We start from the raw sequence: 26,321 nt of genomic DNA on the forward strand, positions 1-26,321 counted from the left end.
TTATTTGGTGTTTGCGTTGAGCATGAATATGATTTGATCATGTTTATTTCAATACGGTTATTAATTTAACTTAGAGAATAATTATTGTTCTGTTTACATGAATAAAACCTTCTATGGTCATACACCCAATGAAAATGGTTTGTTGGATCTCGATCGTAGTGATACACATATTCATAATATTGAAGCCAAAAGATGCAAAGTTAATAATGATAGTGCAACTTATTTGTGGCACTGCCGTTTAGGTCATATTGGTGTAAAGCGCATGAAGAAACTCCATGCTGATGGGATTTTGGAATCACTTGATTATGAATCACTTGATGCTTGTGAACCATGCCTCTTGGGCAAGATGACTAAAACGCCGTTCTCCGGAACAATGGAGCAAGCAACAGATTTGTTGGAAATCATACATACTGATGTATGTGGTCCGATGAATATTGAGGCTCGCGGCAGGTATCGTTATTTTCAGACCTTCATAGATGATTTGAGCAGATATGGGTATATCTACTTGATGAAACATAAAGTCTGAAACATTTGAAAAGTTCATATAATTTCAGAGTGAAGTAGAAAATCATCGTAACAAGAAAATAAAGTTTCTACGATCTGATCGTGGAGGAGAATATTTGAGTTACGAGTTTGGTTTTCATTTGAAACAATGTAGAATAGTTTCGCAACTCACGCCACCTGGAACACCATAGCGTAATGGTGTGTCCGGACGTCATAACCGTACTTTATTACATATGGTACGATCTATGATGTTTCTTACCAATCTACCACTATCGTTTTGGGGTTATGCATTAGAGACAACTGCATTCACGTTAAAAAGGGCACCTTCTAAATCCGTTGAGATGACACCTTATGAACTGTGGTTTGGCAAGAAACCAAAGTTGTCGTTTCTTAAAGTTTGGGGTTGCGGTGCTTATAAGAAAAAGTTTCATCCTGATAAGCTCAAACCCAAATCGAAGAAATGTGTCTTCATAGGATACCCAAAGGAGACAGTTGGGTACACCTTCTATCACAGATCCGAAGGCAAGACATTCGTTGCTAAGAATGGATCCTTTCTAGAGAAGGAGTTTCTCTCGAAAGAAGTGAGTGGGAGGAAAGTAGAACTTGATGAGGTAAGTGTACCTGCTCCCTTATTGGAAAATAGTTCATCACAGAAATCTGTTCCTGTGACTACTATACCAATTAGTGAGGAAGCTAATGATGATGATCATGTAACTTCAGATCAAGTTACTACCGAACCTCGTAGGTAAACTAGAGTGAGATCAGCGCCAGAGTGGTACGGTAATCCTGTTCTGGAGGTCATGTTCCTTGACCATGACGAACCTACGAACTATGAGGAAGCAATGATGATCCAGATTCCGCGAAATGGCTTGAGGCCATGAAATCTGAGATGAGATCCATGTATGAGAACAAAGTATGGACTTTGATTGACTTGCCCAATGATCGGCGAGCCATTGAGATTAAATGGATCTTCAAGAGGAAGACGGACGCTGATAGTAGTGTTACTATCTACAAAGCTAGAATTGTCGCAAAAGGTTTTCGACAATTCAAGGTGTTGACTATGATGAGAGTTTCTCACTCGTATCTATGCTTAAGTCTGTCCGAATCATGTTAGCAATTGCCGCATTTTATGAAATCTGGCAAATGGATAACAAAAACTGCAATCCTTAAATGGATTTATTAAAGAAGAGTTGTATATGATGCAACCAGAAGGTTTTGTCAATCCTAAAGGTGCTAACAAAATATGCAAGCTCCGGCGATCCATCTATGGACTGGTGTAAGCATCTCGGAGTTGGAATATACGCTTTGTTAAGTTGATCAAAGCATATAGTTTTATACAGACTTGCGGTGAAGCCTGTATTTACAAGAAAGTGAGTGGGAGCACTACAGCATTTCTGATAAGTATATGTGAATGACATATTGTTGATCAGAAATAATGTAGAATTATTCTGCAAAGCATAAAGGAGTGTTTGAAAGGAGTTTTTCAAAGAAGGACCTCGGTGAAGCTGCTTACATATTGAGCATCAAGATCTATAGAGATAGATCAAGACGCTTGATAAGTTTTTTCAATGAATACATACCTTGACAAGATTTTGAAGTAGTTCAAAATGGAAGAGTCAAAGAAAGAGTTTATTGTCTGTGTTACAAGGTGTGAAATTGAGTAAGACTCAAAGCCCGACCACGGCAGAAGATAGAAAGAGAATGAAAGTCGTTCCCTAAGCCACAGCCATAGGTTCTATAAAGTATGCCATGCTGTGTACCAAATCTATTGCATACCCTACCACTGAGTTTGGCAAGGGAGTACAATAGTGATCTAGGAGTAGAACACTGGACAGCGGTCAAAATTATCCTTAGTGGAATAAGGATATGTTTCTTGATTATGGAAGTGAAAAAAGGTTCGTCGTAAAGGGTTACGTCGATGCAAGTTTTGACACTAATCTAGATGACTCTAAGTCTCGGACTAGATACATATTGAAAGTGGGAGCAATTAGCTAGAGTGGCTCCGTGCAGAGCATTGTAGATATAGAAATTTGCAAAATACTTACGGATCTGAATGTGACAGACACGTTGACTAAAATTATCTCACAAGCAAAACATGATCACACCTTAGTACTCTTTGGGTGCTAATCACATAGCGATGTGAACTAGATTATTGACTCTAGTAAACCCTTTGGGTGTTGATCACATGTCGATGTGAACTATGGGTGTTAACCACATAAAGATGTGAACTATTGATGTTAAATCACATGGCGAAGTGAACTAGATTATTGACTCTAGTGCAAGTGGGAGACTGAAGGAAATATGCCCTAGAGGCAATAAAAAAGTTATTATTTATTTCCTTATATCATGATAAATGTTTATTATTCCTGCTAGAATTGTATTAACCGGAAACATAATACATGTGTGAATACATAGACAAACAGAGTGTCACTAGTATGCCTCTACTTGACTAGCTCGTTAATCGAAGATGGTTATGTTTCCTAACCATAGACATGAGTTGTCATTTGATTAACGGGATCACATCATTAGGAGAATGATGTGATTGACTTGACCGATTCCGTTAGCTTAGCACTTGATCATTTAGTATGTTGCTATTGCTTTCTTCATGACTTATACATGTTCCTATGACTATGAGATTATGCAACTCCCGTTTACCGGAGGAACACTTTGTGTGCTACCAAACGTCACAACGTAACTGGGTGATTATAAAGGTGTTCTACAGGTGTCTCCGAAGGTACTTGTTGGGTTGGCGTATTTCGAGATTAGGATTTGTCACTCCGATTGTCGGAGAGGTATCTCTGGGCCCACTCGGTAATGCACATCACTTAAGCCTTGCAAGCATTGCAACTAATGAGTTAGTTGCAGGATGATGTATTACGGAACGAGTAAAGAGACTTGCCGGTAACGAGATTGAACTAGGTATTGAGATACCGACGATCGAATCTCGGGCGAGTAACATACCGATGACAAAGGGAACAACGTATGTTGTTATGCGGTCTGACCGATAAAGATCTTCGTAGAATATGTGGGAGCCAATATGAGCATCCAAGTTCCGCTATTGGTTATTGACCGGAGACGTGTCTCGGTCATGTCTACATAGTTCTCGAACCCATAGGGTCCGCACGCTTAAAGTTTTGATGACAGTTATATTATGAGTTTATATGTTTTGATGTACCGAAGGTTGTTCAGAGTCCCGGATGTGATCACGGACAAGACGAGGAGTCTCAAAATGGTCGAGACATGAAGATTGATATATTGAAAGCCTATGTTTGGATATCGGAAGTGTTCCGGGTGAAATCGGGATTTTACTGAAGTACCGGGAGGTTACCGGAACCCCGGGGGCTTAATGGGCCATAGTGGGCCTTAGTGGAAGAGAGGAGAGGCGGCCAGGGCAAGGCCGCGCGCCCCTGCTCCCTAGTCCGAATAGGACAAGGAGAGGGGGGCGGCGCCCCCCCCCCCCCTTTCCTTCCTCTCTCCCTCCTCTTTCCCCCTCCCACTACTAGAAAAAAGGCTATTAGTGGCGCACCACATATTGCTATTAATGGCGCACTATGGGTGCGTCACTATTAACACGCCATTAGTAATTGTTAGTAATGGCGCACCTTTGATGCGCCATTGGTAATCCGAATACCAGTGGCGCACTGCATGGTGCGCCACTACTAACCCTTAGGTGCTCCTCTGGTATTCCCTTCAGGTGCGCCACTAATAGCCTTATAGGTGCGCCACTAGTAATAAAGGAAGGTGCGCCACTAATAAGGGCTTAAATGCACCACTAGTAATGTATTTGAAAAACAAAAAAAATCCAAATTTACAGAAAACAACCTATAAGGAAAAATAATTTAAAAACAAAAAATGAAATAGAATCATAATTTTTATTATAGTAAGAATATTACAATGTCTTTACAAGTATCCGATAAAAGGAAAATTGCAAGGAAATAAAAGAAAATCCTAAAACTACTCTTCTAGTAATCTTTTCTTCTTTTTCTTCACTTTATCCGTGCAAAATGTAACAAAATAAACAGAAAGACAAACAAACTATTTATAACATGTTAATACTGTCATTTTTTATGCAGAACTAGATATGAGCATATATTTCCAGAATTACATGGTGTGAATATTGTATGAGTAAGATTATAATGGAAAGTAATCTTGATAGGAGCCCACTTTCGACGAGTATTTAGCTGGCAGAGCTAAATAATCAGGGCATTTACCTTTTGATAATATTATTATACTATACTACCAGTATACTACTCCACTTGGATTTTTTTAGATGAGCAGATCTGAGATAGACATCTGTTCAAGTGGCTATACGTAGGCTTGAAGAATTCTCATCGGTTCAAGTGGCTACAGGTAGTCGCATAGCTACAATATAGACTACTAGTACTATTTGAAAAGAAAACAAGAGCAAATCTGAACGTACTAGTCAGATCCGATCACATTGAGCTAGAAAGAAAATTCATCAGGAAACATATGGCCGGCGACTTACTTCCAGACGTTGAGGATCTCGTTGTGCCCGGCGAAGCCGCTGCGGAGCGCATCGCGGACGGACTGCTCACAGCGATAGCTGCCGCAGATGAACTCGTTGTCCTGCAGGTAGTCCAGCAGCCAGGAATTAAAGATAGGAGGGCTAGAACTGAAAGAACTAACATCTTAGAAAGCAACAGGAGATAATTCATATATGCAAAATACATATGAAGTGGTCTTCACCAAATTTGTTGAAACATGAACGAAATGTTTTAGCAGTACCAATGATACATGTCAAATTAATTGTTCCTGTCATGACAATGTAAAAGTAGTACTTGCATGCCAATGAAGACTTGCTAGTGTCAGATTCTATGAGGTTCAGGACATGTGTAATTGTGCTAAGTTCACTTGTAATGCCATTATTCATGATCTGAACTTTATCCTCCACAAAATAAAATAACAGTTGATCCATGCGAATGATACTTAATTTTGAAGCTACTGTTAATTTATAAACTGAATATAAAGTGAGTTTATAAATTCAGAAACAGAAAATTCAGTTAGGCTACTGTTAACTGAATTTTGGAGTGTATACTTAACAAAGGCTTCATTTGAATGTACAGTCAAATTAAAAAAAATGTGTTCATGGGGCAGCAGCACTAAGAACTGAAAGAAAAAGGTGCAGAAAAAAGCTACTGAAAAACAATATCAGAAGTAGTGCAGACGTTGTTGAGGCGCTGACTGAACCATTGATAGTACTACCATTCTTCTTTTTTGCGTCCATTAGCGTGACAGTGAGGTTACAACCTTTAATTAACAGTGCAGTATGTGTATATAAACTATAAAAAATAACTACACTGCCTGGTTTTCATCCAAATAAGAAAACAGAGCACAGACGATTTTTTTCACATATTCACATCATTGATACATGATGACATTTGATCGAGTGATGCAGTGGTGGAAGAATAGAGTAATTGTTGTCCATCAGCTCATAAATGATTAATTATTACCTGCTTGAGGATAGGGGTGGCACACTTTTCTCTTAGAGCGAAAGCATCAGAGTAGGTTATTACCTGCTTGAAATACGCCCCAAATCCATACCTGAGATAACAAAAATACATGAGAAAAGCATTCTGGATCTCTCCGATTTGCACAACATACAGGATGTGCGACATCTGAACTTACGACAGGAGGGAGCCACCTATCAATCTTGGGGCTTCCTCGCTCGCCATGGCCGGGCACCATCATCCTCTGCTGCTTCACCATCATCCTCTCCTCCAACGATGACCTGCGCAGGACTCGTACAGAGATATTTTTTAACGCATCATACACAGATATAAATCATCTGATTCAAAAGCAAGCTGCATCTAGTTCATCAAATGTTAGATGTACAGAATTTGATCGTACACTGCAATGCAAACCATTCAACCACGAAGTAGCTAGAGCTAGTGATTTCAATTCTCTACCATGATGCATGCATGTATGCGTGCAACAAACCGCCAGACTAATTAAGCATTGAGGTAGGCTACATAATCCAATCCGGCAAGCTCGTAATCATATCCATACTAGGTAGCCGCTACGTAGTTAAGTCTGGACAGAGTCAGAGACTGGGATGAACACGTACATGGGAAGGAGCAGGAGACGCAGGGCCTTATCTGCCCAACATCCGACCAGATCGGTGGTGTTTAAGGCCGCCTTAGAGCTCCAGTGGTACCTCCCCTGCAGGCAAACAGAGCAATAGGCAAAAATCAGCTGTGCAGATCGATTCAGAAGCAGGATTAATGTGGGAGAGGCGCAGTACCTTCCGGGATGAGCGCCATGGATGCAGAGGAGGAGGAGGACGGCCGCGCGTCCCCCGTTGCCGAACTTGGTGCATAACAACGCGGAGGCTGCTTCCTCTCCCGGCGCGTGGACGTGGAGAAGAAACCACCCTCCACCGGTGCCATCACCTGCGGCACCTTGGCCATGCCGCCGGATCCGCCGCCGTTCATCGATCATGGGCCAGCTCAACGACGACGAGGATCTGGAAGCCCGGCTATGGCCGTGGCGGCTGGATCTGGGGCCTTGGGGTGGCGGGGAGCTCCTCCTCCTGCAGCTTGGCGGCCTCCACACCCCGGAGCAATGCCCTCGCCGGAGGACGTGGTCACCAGCTCTCCTCTGGATCCGGTGAGGAGGGTTGGGGAAGGAGCTCACCACGGCTCCATGCCCTGGATCTGGTGTGAGGGAGGGGGAAGGGGGCTCGCCGTGGTCAGGAGGGAGAGGAAGAGGCGGGCGGCCAGGGCTTCCCGATCTAGATCGAAGTCGAGGGAGGTGGGTGGGTGTGTCAGGAGGAAGGGGAGGGAAGAGAACGTGACTAGAGGGAGGGGATAAGGGGTGATAGCAATGGCGCACTAGTAGGGGGTGCGCCATACGTATAGATAGCAATGTCGCATCTCTTACTGGTGCGCCATTACTAGTTAAACTTTCCCCTGGTGCGCCACTGCTAAGTCTGGGAAGGGGTGTGGGGCCAGGACAAAACTAGTAATGGCGCACCACACACCAGGTGCGCCATTAGTAATATGGCCACTAATGGCGCACCCATATCTGGTGCGCCACTGATATATAGCAGTGGCACACCACATACATGGTGCGCCATTAATGTCCATATTAGCTATAGCCGTTTTTGTAGTAGTGTCCACTCCTAGTCCAACAAGGAACAGGGAGGGAGTCCTACTCCCACCGGGAGTAGGACTCCTCCTGGCGCGCCCCTCCTGGCCGGCCGCACCTCTCCCCCTTGCTCCACTAGTAGAAAACAGGGCTTTCGTTCGGGCCTGGCCAGCCCATTAGTCCCGGTTCCGCACGAACCGGGACCCATGGGGTGCATTAATCCTGGTTCGTGAGCCCAGGGGGCCGGCCGGGCCACGTGCGCAACTGGTCCCGGTTCGTCTGGACCTTTTTGTCCCGGTTCAATGCACGAACCGGGACCAATGCGCCTCGCCCCTGGCCCATGACTATTAGTCCCGGTTTGTGCCACAAACCGGGACTAAAGGGTTGGTCCTCGTTGCGGCCAGAGTTTAGTCCGACCTCACCAACCAAAGGGCGCTCACACCGGTTTATAAGCTCGTCCCTCTCTGCCTTGTTGAGCTCCTCTCAAAATGAAAATAGATGCCCCTATACACGGAATTTGACCTAAATTCATAGTGAGTTTCTATGAAATTCATAGAAATTTATTATGAATTTAGATTGAATTTTCTCTATAGGCGCATCTATGCTCATTTTTTTTATGTTGGGGTTGGCGATCTTTACAGACTTTTTGTGTGTTGAATATGCACCATTCAAAATTAGTCTCTGCTTTGAATGGTTCATTTTGAACACACAAAAAGTCAGGAGTTCAAATAAATTTAAAAAAATAAAATCCCTTTGTAACAGATGAGTTTTCGTCCGAAACCATGATACTTCGAAACAGATTGTCCATTTTGTTCACGAAGTGCATCCACCTTTTGTCGGGACCCTCTCAACTTTCTTGCACATGCTATGTGGATGAAATGATGATACCATGCCAACTTTCAACCTTTTCAGAGTTCCTTTGAAATGCTTTTCAATTTTATGGTCATATAGCTCAAAATAATTAGTAAATGCATGAAAAATAACAAATGAAGTCAGAAAGGATTGAAAAATGATGATGTGGCTTTGAATGGTGCATTTTGAGCACACAAAAAGTCAGGAGTTCAAATAAGTTTTAAAAAATGAAATCCCTTTGTAACAGATGAGTTTCCGTATGAAATCCTGATACTTTGAAAGAGATTGTCCGTTTTGTACACGAAGTGCATCCATTTTTTGCCGGGACCCTCTCAACTTTCTTGCACATGCTATGTGGATGAAATGATGATACCATGCCAACTTTTAACCTTTTCAGAGTTCCTTTGAAATGCTTTTCAATTTTATGGTCTTATAGCTCAAAATAATTAGTAAATGCATGAAAAATAACAAATGAAGTCAGAAAGAATTGAAAAATGATGATGTGGCTTTGAATGGTGCATTTTGAACACACAAAAAGTCAGGAGTTCAAATAAGTTTTAAAAAATGAAATCCCTTTGTAACAGACGAGTTTCCATATGAAATCCTGATACTTTGAAAGAGATTGTCGGTTTTGTACACGAAGTGCATCCAGTTTTTGCCGGGACCCTCTCAACTTTCTTGCACATGCTATGTGGATGAAATGATGATACCATGCCAACTTTCAACCTTTTCAGAGTTCATTTGAAATGCTTATCAATTTTATGGTCTTATAGCTCAAAATAATTAGTAAATGCATGAAAAATAACAAATGAAGTCAGAAAGGATTGAAAAATGATGATGTGGCTTTGAATGGTGCACTATTGGAATCAGGGATTTTGCCGCCTGCCAGTTCTTTTGCCGTCCGCTAGCAGACGACAAAGAAGGTCTTTGCCATCAGCTACCAAAAAGCAGACGTCAAACAACTGGCAGACGGCAAAGAAGGTCTTTGCCATCTGTCACTTCTTTGCCGTTTGATGGCCGACGACAAAGAGAGAGGTGGCCCCCACTAACGAGCTTGCAGACGGCAAAGAATCTTTGCCGTCAGCTGGCCGACGGCAAAGAGAGAGGTGGCCCCCACTAACGAGCCGATTAGAAAAAACTTAACGGCCCCCCTCTTTGCCGTCTGCTAGCAGACGGCAAAGATAAAAAAAAGCGGATGGCAAAGGCTTGGCTGACGGCAAAGGCTAACTAACCTAACCTAACTAACGGCCGATCGAGCCCCCCCCCCCGCCCATTACTCCTCTCTGTTTCTCTCCCTCTCTCCTCCGCGACGCCACGCCACCAGATCCACCCACCGCCGCCCCCGTTGCCCGGCACCGCCCCGCCCCCGCTTGCCCCGTCGCCCCACCACCCCGCCGTCCCCACCCCACCCGCCGACGCCCTGTCGCCCCACCATCCCGCCGCCCGGCGCCGCCCCCGCCCCCGCTTCCGTCGCCCCACCACCCCGCCGCCCCCACCCCACCTACCGACGCCCCGTCGCTCCACCATCCCGGCGCCCCGGCGCGCCACCACGTCGCCGGCCCACCTGCCCCACTGCACTGACCGTCCCATTGCCCCGGCGCGCCACCACGTCGCCGGCCCACCCGCCCCACTGCCCCGACCGTCCCATTGCTCCGGTGAGTTATTTTTTCTTTTTTTCTTTTCTGTTTTTTCATTTTTTTTGCTGTTTAATTGTTAGTGATAGATTTAGTGCTAGATATGTGTTATATAGTGTTAGTGTTAGAAGAAAAGAAGAAAAGAAGTAGAAGAGAAAAGAATATGTAGAAGAAAAGAAGAAGAAGAAGAAAAGAAGTAGAAGAAGTAGAAGAAGAAGAAAAGAAGAAAAGAAAAGAAGTAGAAAAAAGATGAAAGAAGAAGAAAAGGAAAAAGAAAAGAAGTAGAAGAAGAAGAAAGGAAGAAAAGAAGTAGAAAAAAGATGAAAAAAGAAGAAGAAGTAGAAGAAGAAGAAAAGAAGAAACGAAAAGAAGTAGAAAAAAGTTGAAAGAAGAATAAGAAGAAAGGAAAGAAGAAGAAGAAGAAGAAGAAGAAGAAGAAGAAGAAGAGAAAGAAAGAAAGAAGAAGGATAGATGGAAACACCCCGACCCCCTGACCCCGACACCACACCCCGACGCCCCGACCCCCTGACCCCCCTGACCCCGACACCCCGACCCCGACACCACACCCCGACACCCCGAAACCACACCCCGACACCCCGACCCCCTGACCCCCTAACCCCGACACCCCGACCCCGACACCACACCCCGACACCCCGACCCCGACACCACACCCCGACACCACGACACCGACACCACACCCCGACCCCGACACGACACCCCGACCCCCTGACCCCAAAAAGCATTTCAAGAACCGCTATACTTCACCCAAAAATATTGAAGTAGACAGCGACAGTGAATCTGACATCAACCTAGAGGAGGAACAAGAAGAGCCGGAACAAGAAGAGGTTACTGCTGCGGATGACCTGTCAATGCTTGACCGATTACGTCAAGGTGGCCTTCCACATGTTGATGCCACTGAACCCTATGAGCCCGTCATTGATTATAGTGATGATGATGATTATGCATTTATTGATGATAGTGATCGAGATTATTAGTAGTGTCAGGTATATAATTTTTTTATGTTGTACTTGATGATGATACACTTAAGTGATATACATATTATTATTCATGTCGGTATTTTTTTATGTTGTACTAATTTCGTTTACTCTTTCTCATGGCAGGTGTTGAAAGATGGTGGGCGCTGGTAAGTTTCTTCTAGTGTTTTGCTTAACAAATGCATAAAGACCTAGACTTAGCCTTATTTCCTCCAATATGCTTACCACAATGACCTAGAGTTAGCTTCTTTTCCTCCAAAATGACTTAATAAGCTTACTGACCTCCAAAACCATCCATTTTACCTAAGTTAGCTCTAAAACGATCTATACTTAGCTTTGTTTCCTCCAAAATGACCTAAGTTAGCTCTAGTATGCTTAGTTAACTAGGTTTGCTCAATAATGACATGTACTTAGCTTACTTATGTCAAAAATGGCATAATTAGCTTAGTTAGCTCATAAACAATCCATTTTACCTAAGTTAGCTCTAAAATGACCCATTATACCTTAGTTAGCTCATAAATGATCCATTTTACCCAAGTTAGCTCTAAAATGACCCATTTTACCTAGACTAACTCCAAAATGATCCATTTTACCTATGTTAGCTCTAAAATGACCCATTTTACCTAGGTTAGCTCCAAAATGACCCATCTTACCTAGGTTAGCACCAAAATGATGCATTGTACCCAAGTTAGCTCTAAAATGACCCATTTTACCTAGATTTGCTCATAAACGATCCATTTCACCTAGGTTAGCTCACAAACGATCCATTTTACCTAGTTTAGCTCCAAAATGACCCATCACACCTAGGTTAGCTCTAAAATGATGCATTTTACCAAAGTTAGCTCATAAACGATCTATTTCACCTAGGTTAGCTCATAAACGATCCATTTCACCTAACTTAGCTCAAAAACGATCCATTTCACCTAGGTTAGCTCCAAAATGACACATCTTACCTAGGTTAGCTCTAAAATGACGCGTTATACCTAAGTTAGCTCATAAACGATCTATTTCACCTAGGTTAGCTTATAAACGATCCATTTCAACTAAGTTAGCTCATAAATGATCCATTTCACCTATGTTAGCTCATAAATGGCATATACTTCTTCTTCTAGTCACCTTTTTCTAACTTTCTTATTTGTCTTTTTGCAGATTTCATTCACTTCACGGAAGCTAGCTGGCTATGATGGAGTGCTTGTTTTTTCTTTCATTCTCCTCTAGTATTCTTCTAGCTTGCTATGATGGAACTTGCTATCTTGATGAAACTTTGCATTGTAATATGTATGGATGGAACAATGTGTATGTGCAACTTGCTATGTATGAATGGATGGAACTATATATGTATGCACGATGAAACTTATGTGCTGGATATGTCATATGTTTGCTGTTAAATAGCCCTGTGAAATATATATATATATATGTCATATATTTGCTGTGAAAATTGCTGGATTAAAAAAAAACAGAAAAAAGAGGCACCTTTGCCGTCAGCCGCTGATGGCAAAGGCGCCTTTGCCGTCCGCCGCGGACGGCAAAGAAGCCACGCGGCGTCCACCTGTGCTCCCTGGGAGCTGACCCATTTGGTCAGTTTGCCTACTACGGCGGATGGCAAAGGCTTTGCCTAAAGTGGCAGACGGCAAAGACTTGTACCGCAGTGACATCCAGCTGACGTCATTCGGCAGACGGCAAAGGCCGGATGCTCTTTGCCGTCAGCGGCGGACGGCAAAGGCTGCCGTTAGCCGCCTAACGGACTAACAACACATTTATTGCCATCGGCTTTCTTTGCCGTCCGCCGCTGATGGCAAAGGCCCCTTTGCCGTCCGCTTGAGAAAGCAGACGACAAAGAAGCTCTTTACCGTAGCCTACTTTGCCGGAGCCTTTTGCCGTCCGCGGCAGACGGCAAACGCCATTGCCGTCCGCGGCAGACGGCAAAGGCCTTTGCCGTCCGTCATCCTTGCCGTTGTCGTCTGCCATGGCAGACGACAAAGTAGCTGATTCCTGTAGTGGTGCATTTTGAACACACAAAAAGTCATAAGTTCAAATAAGTTTAAAAAAATGAAATCCCTTTGTAACAGACGAGTTTCCGTATGAAATCCTGATACTTTGAAAGAGATTGTCCGTTTTGTACACGAAGTGCATCCAGTTTTTGCCGGAACCCTCTCAACTTTCTTGCACATGCTATGTGGATGAAATGATGATACCATGCCAACTTTCAACCTTTTCAGAGTTCATTTAAGATGCTTTTCAATTTTATGGTCTTATAGCTCAAAATAATTAGTAAATGCATGAAAAATAACAAATGAAGTCAGAAAGGATTGAAAAATGATGATGTGGCTTTGAATGGTGCATTTTGAACACACAAAAAGTCAGGAGTTCAAATAAGTTTTAAAAAATATAATCCCTTTGTAACAGACGAGTTTCCGTATGAAATCCTGATACTTTGAAAGAGATTGTCCGTTTTGTACACGAAGTGCATCCAGTTTTTGCCGTAACCCTCTCAAGTTTTTTGCACATGCTATGTGGATGAAACGATGATACCAGGCGAACTTTCAACCTTTTCAGAGTTCATTTGAAATGCTTTTCATTTTTAGGGTCTTATAGCTCAAAATAATTAGTAAATGCATGAAAAATAACAAATGAAGTCAGAAAGGATTGAAAAATGATGATGTGGCTTTGAATGGTGCATTTTGAACACACAAAAAGTCAGGAGTTCAAATAAGTTTAAAAAAATGAAATCCCTTTGTAACAGACGAGTTTCCGTATGAAATCTTAATACTTTGAAAGAGATTGTCTGTTTTGTAGACGAAGTGCATCCAGTTTTTGGCGGGACCCTCTCAACTTTCTTGCACATGCTATGTGGAAGAAAAGATGATACCATGCCAACTTTCAACCTTTTCAGAGTTCATTTGAAATGCTTTTCAATTTTAGGGTCTTATAGCTCAAAATAATTAGTAAATGCATGAAAAATAAGAAATAAAGTCAGAAAGGATTGAAAAATGATGATGTGGCTTTGAATGGTGCATTTTGAACACACAAAAAGTCAGGAGTTCAAATAAGTTTTAAAAATGAAATCCCTTTGCAACAGACGAGTTTCCGTATGAAATCCTGATACTTTAAAAGAGATTGTCCGTTTTCTACACGAAGTGCATCCAGTTTTTGCCGGGACCCTCTCAACTTTCTTGCACATGCTATGTGGATGAAATGATGATGCCATGCCAACTTTCAACCTTTTCAGAGTTTATTTGAAATGCTTTTGAATTTTAGGGTCTTATAGCTCAAAATAATTAGTAAATGCATGAAAAAGGTGCATGAAAAATGACAAATAAAATAAATAAGTAATTAGAAACAAAATAATATAAACTTTATTAAAATATATAAGTAGAAACAAAATAAAATAAACTTTAATAAAATTTATGAAACTAAAATTAACAAAGTATTTTCTGTTCAAAACATTATAAGAAACCTCTAGTATTATTGAAACTAAAATCATATAAAATTGATGCAACTAAAATTATCGAAGTATTTTCTGTTCAAAATCATTAAAAGCAAAAATAATTTTCATAAAGAACTTTTTTTGATAGAAACTTTAATAGCAAAAAGAATTATCATAAAGTAAAATAAATAAGTAATTAGAAACAAAATAAAATAAAATAAATAAGTATTTTGTTGTAAGTAGAACAAAATAAAATAAATAAAGCAAAAAATAAAACAAAAAATGGGAAAAAATGCCACCTACTGGGCCACCACGGCCTGAATACGACTAGAAACCCATCCATGGGCCAGGATTCAGGCCCGCAGAAGGCCCAACAGGCCCACACGCATAGCAGTGCAAGATTCGGCCCAGAGGCCTGCAGTTCAGAGGAGTTCAATGGAGATGGCGGGGCAGGGCTTATAAACAGGTCCTGCCGCTCCTCGGCTAGCAAGGTGGGACTAAACATCCCACCGCACCGCGGCTTTGGCAGGCGCAGGACATTGGTCCCGGTTGGTGCCACGAACCGGGACCAATGCACACCTTTGGTCCCGGTTCGTGGAACCAACCGGAACCAATGCCCCCCTTTAGTCCCGGTTGGTACCACCAACCGGGACCAAAGGCCGCCACCACCCGGGACCAAAGGCCACCGCTTCCCGCCCTATGGGCTGCTGAAAAGAGGCCTTTGGTCCCGGTTGGTGTTACCCACCGGGACCAAAGAGGGGCATTTGTCCCGGTCCGTGACAAGTACCGGGACTAAAGCTTAATGTATATAAGGCACACTTGTAAAAAATTTGGTTTGCATCTTGCAGTTCACCCCCGACGAAGCGCGCGGAGAGGACGCTGCCAGGCTGCCGGACGCCGTCGCCGTCGCCCCCGCCCCGGAGCCCACGCCGACGCCGTCGCCGTCCGCCGCCCCCGCCGTCGCCGTCGCCCCCGCCCCGGAGCCCACGCCGATGCCGTCTGCCGCCCACGCCGTCGCCGTCCGCCGCCAACGCCGTCGCCGTCGCCCGTGCCCTGCTCCGCGCGCCCGCCCGGATCCTCTGCAAGCCGATGCCGTCCGCCGCCCCCGCCGTCGCCCTAGCCGGCCGGGCCGCTGTGAGCCGCCGCCCCGAATCCTTTTTTTCATTTTTTTGTATATGTATTTTTTCCATGTATATATACTAGTAAGTGTTTAATAAAATTAGTTAGATTAGTTGAATTAGATGTTTTTCCATGTATTTTACATTAGTTGAATTAGATGTTTTTTTGTTAATTTATGTATATATATATGTGCATATTTAGAAAAAAATTGTGTTGAACTAGTTAAATATAATAGAACTAGTTAAACAAGTTTATTTTTACTAAGTGCTTAGTAGTTGAACTAGTTGATTTAATAAAACTACTTTATTTTACTATAGAAATAGTTTATTTTAGTAAGTACTACTTTATTTTATTTATAGTAAGTGCTTAATTAGTAGTTGAACTAGTTGATTTAATAAAACTACTTTATTTTACTATATATAGAAGTAGTTTATTTTTAGTAAGAACTACTTTATTTTATTTATTTATAGTAAGTGCTTAGTAGTTGAACTAGTTGAACTACTTTATTTTAGCAAGAAAATTAATAGAACTAGTTTATTTTTTTAGTTCAAGCAATTAATCCCGCATCGACGTCGACGATGCCTATCCCGCATCCTCGTCGTCGACTCGGCGGAGGAGGCCGGCTTGATCAGAGGAGCCATGTCCAGGACTGGGCTCCGCCGGGCTGGTTTTGGGAGGTGCTACCTTCCGGTGGGCGTAGATTGGTGAGGAGCCAGCCCGTCGTTGACCCGATCCTTGTTTGGTGGCGGTCGCGTGGGCCAGTGACGATGCCGAGGCTTCCGGACACCGCGGAGGTGGTACGTCACCGTGTCAGCGAGGAGGACCAGCACGTCCGTCGCTACATGGTTGCGTTGGAGGGCAGATTCGACAATACCTGGCAGGTTCTTCAGGGATCTCACTGGAGCTATGATCCTGTGATGGTTCCGTCCCTTTGGGTGTCCACCGCCCGCGCTGATACCCGCCGGGCGCTACTGTTCTAGCTGTACTAGCGATGCTATATGTATGATAGTATTCGAGGTGTATTAGTGATAATATTCGACGATGTACGGACGCATGGAGATGATGTAGTTTTGCTTATAATTGAATGCATCCTAATTTGAATACTACTTTATTTTGTGATTTGATTTTGCTTATTGAATGCTCAAAGTGGAAATCTACTCCTACTTTGAATGCTAAAATTGGAGAGCACTATGCAAGGCGTATGCATATGATTAGTTGATAGCTTATAGGGTTTTTGTTTTCGCAGAAATCTAGGAGCCCCGGCCCCTCCATCATCCCTGCCGTCGTCCCTGTCACCGCCCCCTCCGACATCGAGGTGAGACTAGCCAAATCCTCTTTTAGAAAGATAATTTAACGATATTTCGGGTTGACTGTAAGTCTGTCGAGTCTCCACCATATATGAGAGGACGAAGAATCCCGACTGTTGTCGTGGGGGTAGCTTCTCCTTCGTTCCCGTGTGCTAGACAATTTGGTGTAATGCAGTCGAGAACAAAAGGGAGCTACCATACCATCACCGACGGTCGCAAATGTCAGAGAGGAATCAGTGAGGGAGAGTTCCACCATATATATATGAGAGGACGAAGAATCCCGACTGTTGTCGTGGGGGTCGCTTCTCCTTTGTTCCCGTGTGCTAGACATTTTGGTGTAATGCACTCGGGGACAAATGGAGGAGCGACCATCACCAACGGTCGAATGTATACACCACGTGAGCTGAGAGTTTTCAAGAAAAGACTCGACAAACCGATAGTCAACCCGTGATGAATAATAATGATCTAACTTAGGTTTTTTAGTACATATATTTAATTGTAGACGTTTAATATTTGAATTATGAACATAGGAAATGTCGTACTCGGATGAGGAAAGTCTCCCGGAGTGCGACTGGTGCCACGACGACCGAGGTCAGTGCGACAGGCCTCACCTGGACGAAGATCGGCGCTTCAGTATTAAGCTGGAGGAGACCTTCGATGTTGAAATGGTACGCAACAACGACAAGTGTTATTTTTTCATAATTAACCATGACTTCAACTATTTCAACATGTACTTTTCATCTTTTACAATTCGGCTAGCTTATCCCATGCCATGCAAGACGCTACGTATTGGAGAGGATGGGTTTTGAAGACCATGAAAGTATGGAAACAAAGACAATTCACCTAAGGACCCATCATGATATAGATTTTGATGCAAAGTTGTATAATTCTGAGAGCGTAACCCATTTTGGTTGCAAAAATTGGTAAGAATTTTGCAAGATGTATGGTTTTGATGAGGGTATGCTTGTCACCATGGATCTTGGTGATCCTGACATCGAGCAAGACAGTATGGACATTTGGGTCCTTGTTGATACGCCTCCAATTCTACCGCTATGTGAGTTTCTCAAACATAGTTATTAGCTAATTTATATTGTTCATTTCAAAATAGTTGACAGCTTATTTTCATTGACAGCTTATTTTGATTGTTCAAACAATGTGCGGAACATGGTAGACAGAACCTACTACACCGATGGCTCTGAGTTAACTTATAAGGAGAAAACTCATCTGGTCGGATTTTGTACTGATCTTGAGAATTACAATATCTATTGTAAAACTCCTCCACATTATGGTCAATACGTGCCACTAGTGCACGTGTTGAACTACGGTAACTACTATGGAGATACCCTGATAAGATTTCTTACTATTACAACATCTGTGCATCTTTTGCATACTTCTAAAACTAGTACATCATTGCTAACTATGAAGTTATTACTATGTTTTTCAACAGATAATCCCAGAGGATTGTGTGCCTCATTTGATGTATCAGAATGGTAGGCTTGATGTTTTGAACATACAACCAGGTCACCCTACGAATCTCAACTGTCCATACCGGATTTCTAAAAGAAGTGGAGACATGCAAATCAAAGAATGAAAAAAATGTATGGACAGTCGCAAGGAGGTTCTTGGAAGCAAAAGGAAGCGAAGCGCAAGAATTGGAGACAAGATGATCTCCATTCTCCATAATGGAGAGTCAGGGTCTATATTGTTTTATGCTATTTTACCTTAAAGAGGGTATTTCGGTCCTACCTAATACTGATGATCATGTGCTAAGAACAATTAAGTAGGGTTGGTTCGATGACTATGAGGATGATGATCGTATGACTGGTTATTAATAACGAGTAGAAGTTGTATGATGATGATTAGTAGGACTTGTTATTATATATGATGATGCATGATGCGCGCATGAAGAGTTATTATATATCAGCGGGTGAAATGAACATGGATTGGATTGAAGTGAAGGCAACATGCATGTGGTGCATGTCGAAAGTAGTACAATCCAAACTTGATCAAGTTAGGATTAGTATTACTTTCGACATGCACCACATGTTGCCTTCACTTCAATCTAAGCCATGTTTAGGCATAGCAGTACGTAGCGTTGGTAAACCAAGCACGGAGATATAAGCGAGGACACTTCTCTCTAATAGCTACCTAATAACAACCTAAATTAACCCCCCAAACCCCTAAATTAGCCCCTTAAAAAAAAACAAAAACCTCAGCTCCAGCCAGATGCTGACGCGTGGATGCCTATTGGTCCCGATTGGTGTCACCAATCGGGACCAAAGGCCCCCCGGCCTGGGCCGCAGCGGCCACGTGGAGGCCCATCTGCCCCGGTTCGTGTAAGAACCGGGACTAAAGAGTTAGGGCATTAGTAACGACCCTTTAGTCCCGGTTAAAAAACCGGGACAAAAGGCCCTTACCAACCGGAACAATAGGCCCTTTTTCTACCAGTGCTCCTTTATATACGGGGACAGGGGGCACCCCATAGACACAACAATTGATCGTTTGATCTTTTAGCCGTGTGCGGTGCCCCCTCCATCATAGTCCACCTCGATAATACTGTAGCGGTGCTTAGGCAAAGCACTGCGTCGGTAGAACATCATCATCGTCACCACGCCGTCGTGCTGACGAAACTCTCCCTCAACACTCGGCTGGATCGGAGTTCGAGGGACGTCATCGGGCTGAACGTGTGCTGAACTTGGAGGTGCCGTGCGTTCGGTATTTGATCGGTCAGATCGTGAAGACGTACGACTATATCAATCGCGTTATGCTAACGCTTCCGTTTTCGGTCTACGAGGGTACGTGAACAACACTCTCCCCTCTCGTTGCTATGCATCACCATGATCTTGCGTGTGCGTAGAAATTTTTTGAAATTACTACGTTCCCCAACAGTTGTATTTTACATCTCCGGAAGGCGGAGATGTAATTTTTTTTGCATATGGACCATCTATTAGAGAGCTGTTTTTTTGCTTCAGAAGATCCAAAAGTTGGTCACTTTTACATATAGACCGCCTATTGGAGATGCTCTGAAGGTAACATACCACATATGTTGATGCACTGGAACACCATACTAGAGTATGCAGATGAGCAGGCCGATCTGTATGGGTATATGTGGCAGCATACAATCATATCGGATACGGATCAAATAATCTGACTCACCCTATATAAAAAAGTACTAATAGGTTCACACACATGTTGCACATCGATTCTTAGCTAGAAGTACTTAATTAATAACGCTGGTACCAAACAATCTGGGTCTACTTAATATTGCTAGAAATAGTCGCACGTTTCTGTCCAACTCGTATATTTTTGTTCAAGATTTGCTTTATTATGGGTATTTCAATGTATATTGCTTCCTCAATCCTCATCCTAAAATAAGGGGACCAACGGAAAGAGGGACCGAACCCCTTGGTGTATTCCTCCTTTTTTCAGAAAGGAAGCTTGGTGTATTCCAGGAAGAAAGAAAAAACAAGAATTTCTGACAAGTAAACAGACACCAAAGCTGAGTAAAACAGACTAGGAATATAATGTCTCACTTTATTTGAAATTCAGAAAGTACAAACAACTGATCTCTGTCGAGAATGGATCTGAAAGAGCACGCATCAAGAAGCGAATGCGCGAGATCTTTGATAAATGACAGTTCATTATCGAAAGTAAATGCCAGACTTCATATCCTCTGCTACTGACTTTAGTCGTCAGACATGGTCAGGTCGATCACTTGCTCTTCGTCGATAGCAGGGACAGGGGCCTGTTCGTTGGTTATGCAGATCTCTTGCACAGGCACTGAATTCACCGGGTTAGCAGCGCCTCTGTTGGATGCCTGGCCGCTGCTTTCTGAAAACACATAAGTTAAAGCAAATTAACCTCTCTCCACATATTGGCCTCACAAGACAAACACAAATTAAAGGAAACACATAAGTTAACCAAACACACAAAAGTAAAAGGAAAGAAAGGCATAAACCAGATCTAGCAAACTAGCCACGATAGAACATAGGCCCCTCGATATCTAACAAGTTAATTACTTGTCGTCTTGACAAAAAAAGGAGTAGATCTATCTATCTATCATGGATTAAAATCGCGGGAGAAATGATTTCGCGGGGGCCTCTCCCAGGAGCTATAGCGGCCGCCATAGTGGGCAATAGCGGCAAATAGCGGAAAATTTTCTGATGGGAGAGATGATTTTGGAGGGTTTTGCTGATTTTTGAGCCATTTATAGGGATATGTTGAGGTTTGCGCGGCAACAGCCATAGCTTAGCGGCGAGGCTCTCACGCAGCTATAGCGCTGCTATCGTGACTATTTCGCGGGCTATTTTAATCTATGCTATCTATTAGATTAGACAAAAGATATCCCAAAGATCCCTTGTCCTGTACGGAACAAAAACATGAGGTAAGGGATAGTGGCGGAGATGCATAGTGAAAATTAATTCTAGCGGCCTGATCTAAAATCAGCAGAAAAATTTCACCACTAGGACATGAATGGACAAAAAGGAGGACGTACACAAGATCTATATGGCTTATCGATTACCTGAGACGAGCAAGTTGAGCCAGTCGATGACCTCCTTCCTGGACTTCCAGCTGAGTTGGGTGATCTCCACCCGCACCGTCACCCCCATAGCCAACACTGAGTCACAGGTTATTCCCTCCTGGAGGAACCGCAGGAACTGCGGGTCCGCCGAGTACACCATGTTCCCGGGGGCTGGGTCCGGACAATACTTACCCACCACCGCCAGATCCCTCTCGCTCACACCACCGCCCAGGAGTGGGGCGCAGCGGAGGTAGAAGCACTCCGTGTGGTGTTCATCATCGTCCTCCAGCAAGATCTCCTCCTCCCACCTGACCCACTGCCTCGCTGCCATCTTGGGGGGATGAAAGGAAAGATCAGCGTCGGCCTTCACCTGCCGGTGGAAGATAGCAACACGGGGAACTGGCGGAGGGTGCTTCAGACGGGTGGGGATTGGGTGGGTTTTATAGGAGGGACTGCAGGTAGTTTCGCAGTGTGTGTCCTCCAGTTCTGAGAATTTCCACTTCGAGCGAAGCTTGCCCAGAGGTGGGAAGTAGCAGTTTGGTCCTCCCTCAAAAAAAAGTGTGCCAGTTTGGTCCTGATTCTATTGGGTAATCCGGTTCAAGGGCTGCGGCCGTTTTACATCCATGGTGAAAATGGTGAGCATGCTATGTGATTGGGAGGGGGGGTGATATATGGGTGGGGGCAACAGGGAAAGTATCCGGTGCTCCCAACCTTGGGGTACTCCCGTACTCCAATGTCAAAAAATATTTTCTTTATTGTTTCAAAAAAAATTGTGAATGTTCACAATGAATGTAACTACAAGCCTTTAAAATTTCAGATCCAAACTCGAAACACACATCGAGAAACGAAAATGTGAAATCTAGCATGAATAGTGTAAAGAAGAGACAAAAGGAACATTAACACTATTCAGATATGGATTTCTCTTTTTTGTTTCTCAATGTACATTTTGATTTTGGACCTAAAATTTTTAGGGGAGGTAGTGACATTCATTGTGAACATTCTCATTTTTTTCGGAACTTTTTGTAATATTTAAAAATGTTTTTTGACATTGGAGCACTGGATACTTTCCCGGGGGCAAACAACCATGGTATTTGAGCCGGGGGCTGATGTTGTATATGCATATGGCGCACATGCAAACAGTTTCGGACAAGCCTTACCCCTTTGTAGGAACATGATGTAAGAGGCGACGGGAAATGGCGACCATGATATTTAAGTGGGAAGGGAAGGGGATGATATACGAGCGGGAAGCTGCAAGCATGAAATCTGAGTTGGGACTGATTTATAGGCACACGTCGTACGTGCTAGCGGTTTCATGACCTGCCCCTTCCATCAGAGCAGTGATATGTGAGGAGATGGGTGATGTTGATATATGGGCGGGAAATGACAAGCAGGATATGCGCATGGGGAGGGAGTGGATTGATTTACGAGCGGGAAAGAGCTAGCATGATATTTTTTTTTGGGGGGGGGGGGGGGGTTGATGTATATACATATGACGCGCGCATATGCGGTTTCAGAAAGGCCTTGGCCCTTTCGTTGGAACATTGATATGTGTCTTTTGTTGGAACGTTGATATGGGAAAGGAAGGAACATGTTGGTATTTGGCGGGAAATAGCGAGAACGATATGTGAATGGGGGAGGAGAGAGGGTTTACGGGCCGGAAACAACGAGCATAATATTTTAGCTGGGCGATGAAGTATGCTAGCTGCACGCGCATGCGCTTTCAAACAGGCCTTGCCGTTTGTTGGAACATGATATGCAAGGGAGGGCGAGATGGGCCTTGGGCACCCATGGCCAAGATCGGGCGCCGGGAAGTTCTCTTGCCCATCATATGCATAGAGACTTGACCTGGCATGCCGTGAGAAATACTAGCCTCACCATTAATAACCTACCAATCCCTCAATCTATGTGAGCAATCACCCTTTTACCCGGTCCATACTCAGCCTGCTAACTCTAGCCCATAGAGGAGCAAGCAATGCGGGCGATGAGCTAATTGATCAGCCAATTTACTAGACCGGACACTCGAATGACCCATTTTGGCTTGCTCGTTATGCCATAGAACGAGGCTGGGTCACACACGACATCTGATGTGCATTTGCCTCCGCGATGCCCCTGCTGATGCCAGAAAGGCTTGCTACTCGTCGAATGGTGAGGCGCTCCCCACTGGCTGGTCTCACAAGTGTTGTTTCTTTGTATCCACGGATAGCATGTCACAAACAATTCACATGTTTAAGGCGATTTCCTATTTCGCAAGACCTCAGTGCCATTAGTTTCCCTTTCGTATGTCTCGGACAATTAGTTGCTGCATTTTATTATCAGTTTCATATGTAAATTATATAATGTTTCTTCAATCAAGCCTTATTTTTATGCGTTGGCATGGGATACGCTCTATGATAGATATAAGAGCTTAGTTTTTGGCTCAGGTATTGCTTGAACACTAGCTCTGCAACTATGCGAGGGGATGGGACATGTTGATATATGGGCGGGTCTTGAGGACATGGCGAGTGTGATGTGTGTGTGTGCGCGGGGGGGGGGGGGGGGGGGGGGGGCAAGAGTATTCAGACATGGTCAAATGCTTGTCAAAGGTTGTGCAATGAGTGAATAAATTTATATAGGAAGGGCTATAGTATAAAACATGTGGGTGACATTCTTTTTGCCCTTGTCGAAAATAAAGAAGAGCTAGGGTGGTATTGTAAAGTTGTTTGGAGGTATTAATTCAAAGAACAAAAGGGAGGGGTTCTGATGTGCATACTTTAAATACCATCTTAATTAGTTGTAATAAATACCGTATTAATTAGTTGCTTCTTTTAGTTCCAACCTTTTTGAATGGCATGACACTTGTCATAGCCACCGGTGTGTGTAGACCCCTTCTCTGCTCTACGGTGTAACACATGTAATGATGCAGCTAAAAAAAGCTTTTCAGTTTTCTGTATGCTAATACATCCATTCTCCTTTGCGTGTTGCATTTACTTTGTGCCAGGTAATGCCTCTCTATCTTATCTTCTTCCTTCATGCTACTCCAACGAAATAAAGACATTAAAGGTAAGCTTTCCTGCACCGATTTCTGTCCTCTACACTTCACCAAGTAATCTTGCACCGGATATATACTTCCAGCGGGTGCATGTAATTCCCCTTTTGTCATCCTCTGGTGCGCATGGATTGCATGCTACTCGGTTCTACGCTGGTCTCTTCCAGAAACAAAACTCTACCGTCCATCTCCGCATTAGTTCCTATGAGCTGTGCATTGCGTATGTACTTTTTCCCTTCATGCTTTAATTTGCTTCCGTTCAATCTTCTACTCGTGCCTGTGTGCTGTCTAGTGTATAAAAACAAATACGGTTTTTTCCCTTTCATGCTTTAATTTGCTTCCGTTCAATCTTCTTTCTACTTGTGCCTGTGTGCTGTCTAGTGTATAAAAACAAATACGGATCCTTGCTGGACCTTGTCATCATACATGCAAGTCTTTTGCCATTTTAATCAACCTGGCAGCCGCATGTTATGGACATGGGATGATTATCGGCGCTGGTTAATTAGATGGTCGACTGTTCAGTCGTTGCCTAGGCTTCGGCCACTAATCCTCCCTTATGTAATTATGAAGGGCTTTAGTCTTGCCAGTGAGCCTACTACTCCTAGAAGTTTGGTTGTTTTTGTCAATGTGCTAAAAAAGGATGTTTTGTTAATTGAGTTTACATCAAATATTTCAATAGTGATGTGCTATATTTTTATCTTATATATGTCAGGTTCATATTATATTAGTGCGTGACATATTTGTTTTTTCATGTGGCGCATCGAAATTTCACGTGGTTGGCAGAATAATGTCCACAATTATCCTGCAGCCTAATAATCTGGCAATATATATTAGCACATCTGATGATAGCAAGAATTTAGTCAATATTATAAACCCCCGTCGGTGACTGCGGACGTGCATGCAAGCGTGTGTCCCATGATTATTATTTTGTTAGGACAAAGATTTTACTTATTTAATTATTTGATATGAATTTATAAATTGGCTCATATTCATATTCGAAGCTAAACCGATACCAACAATTATATATCAATGTTATGCTCATTTCCTTCCCTGTATTTTAGTGCCAGCTATTAATACCGAGCATCTGATATTAAACATGATTATTTAGATCACTTTTGGTTATTTGGCATTACAATAAAATTTTAGCCATTTGAACTATTTTATTATTATTATATTGTTTATTGCAAATATTCTATTTTGGTCAAAATTGAGTCAATACTTGGGAACCCGGCGACACTTGTGGGCTTCACATACTTGCCAGGCTAGAAGTGCCCACTTTGGTCTTTCTGTCGGAGACAAAGATCGAGAGGGAAAGAGTGAGCAATTTAGCATCAAGGCTTTGTTTTGAAGGGTGCTATCATGTTAGTACTGATGGGTTGAGTGGGGGCTTGGCCATTTTAGTCGAAAGAGGTGCATGTCACACCTACTACCTTTTCAGACCCGCACATTGAGGTCAAAGATAAGAGCATTAGAGGAGATAATAAGGTTTTGAGGTGCAACATATTTTGTGTGAAAGCAAAAAAGAAGCGAGTGAGCTAGCAGCTAGGAGCTATTATGGTGGCTAAAAACTCAGTGATTTACTATGGCTATGCGGAAGAGATTTCAATGAAATTTTAGATAACTATGAGTATTTTGCAGCTAAGACCACCGCGAGTGGAAGATGGAGGGATTTAGGGAATGCATGGCTTTCTTTGAATTGCAAGATCTAGGTTTTAATGTGTGCCTTTCACTTGTGATAACATGCAAGAAGGGAATGCAAATGTCAAGGTTCGACTTGATCGTTTTGCAAATCAACCTAGGAGTTTGTTGGGGAACGCATAGCTTAAGCT

At 43.1% G+C, this 26,321-nt stretch overlaps 1 protein-coding gene across 1 annotated transcript; it reads right to left on the reverse strand.

Annotated features, from left to right (window-relative positions):
• Positions 1–20,459: 20,459 nt before the first annotated feature.
• Positions 20,460–21,874, reverse strand: LOC123073883 (uncharacterized). The gene is made up of 2 exons (XM_044496884.1): positions 21,468–21,874; positions 20,460–20,776 (listed from the first exon to the last, which is right to left on the reverse strand). Exons 1-2 carry the CDS (start codon positions 21,796–21,798, stop codon positions 20,631–20,633), a joined length of 477 nt encoding a protein of 158 aa, XP_044352819.1. The 5' UTR covers positions 21,799–21,874; the 3' UTR covers positions 20,460–20,630.
• Between the last annotated feature and the right edge of the window lie 4,447 nt (positions 21,875–26,321).

The sequence above is a fragment of the Triticum aestivum genome, chromosome 3D (genome assembly GCF_018294505.1).
Source record: "Triticum aestivum cultivar Chinese Spring chromosome 3D, IWGSC CS RefSeq v2.1, whole genome shotgun sequence".
NCBI classification, from domain to species: Eukaryota; Viridiplantae; Streptophyta; class Magnoliopsida; order Poales; family Poaceae; genus Triticum; species Triticum aestivum.

What these genes read in the sequence shown, in the direction of transcription:
- LOC123073883 (XM_044496884.1), bottom strand. Translation starts at nt 21,798, where the DNA reads ATGGCAGCGAGGCAGTGGGTCAGGTGGGAGGAGGAGATCTTGCTGGAG. An exon ending in GCTCAACTTGCTCGTCTCAG is followed by an intron (nt 20,777 to 21,467) that starts GTAATCGATAAG and finishes ATGTGTTTTCAG; the next exon opens with AAAGCAGCGGCCAGGCATCC.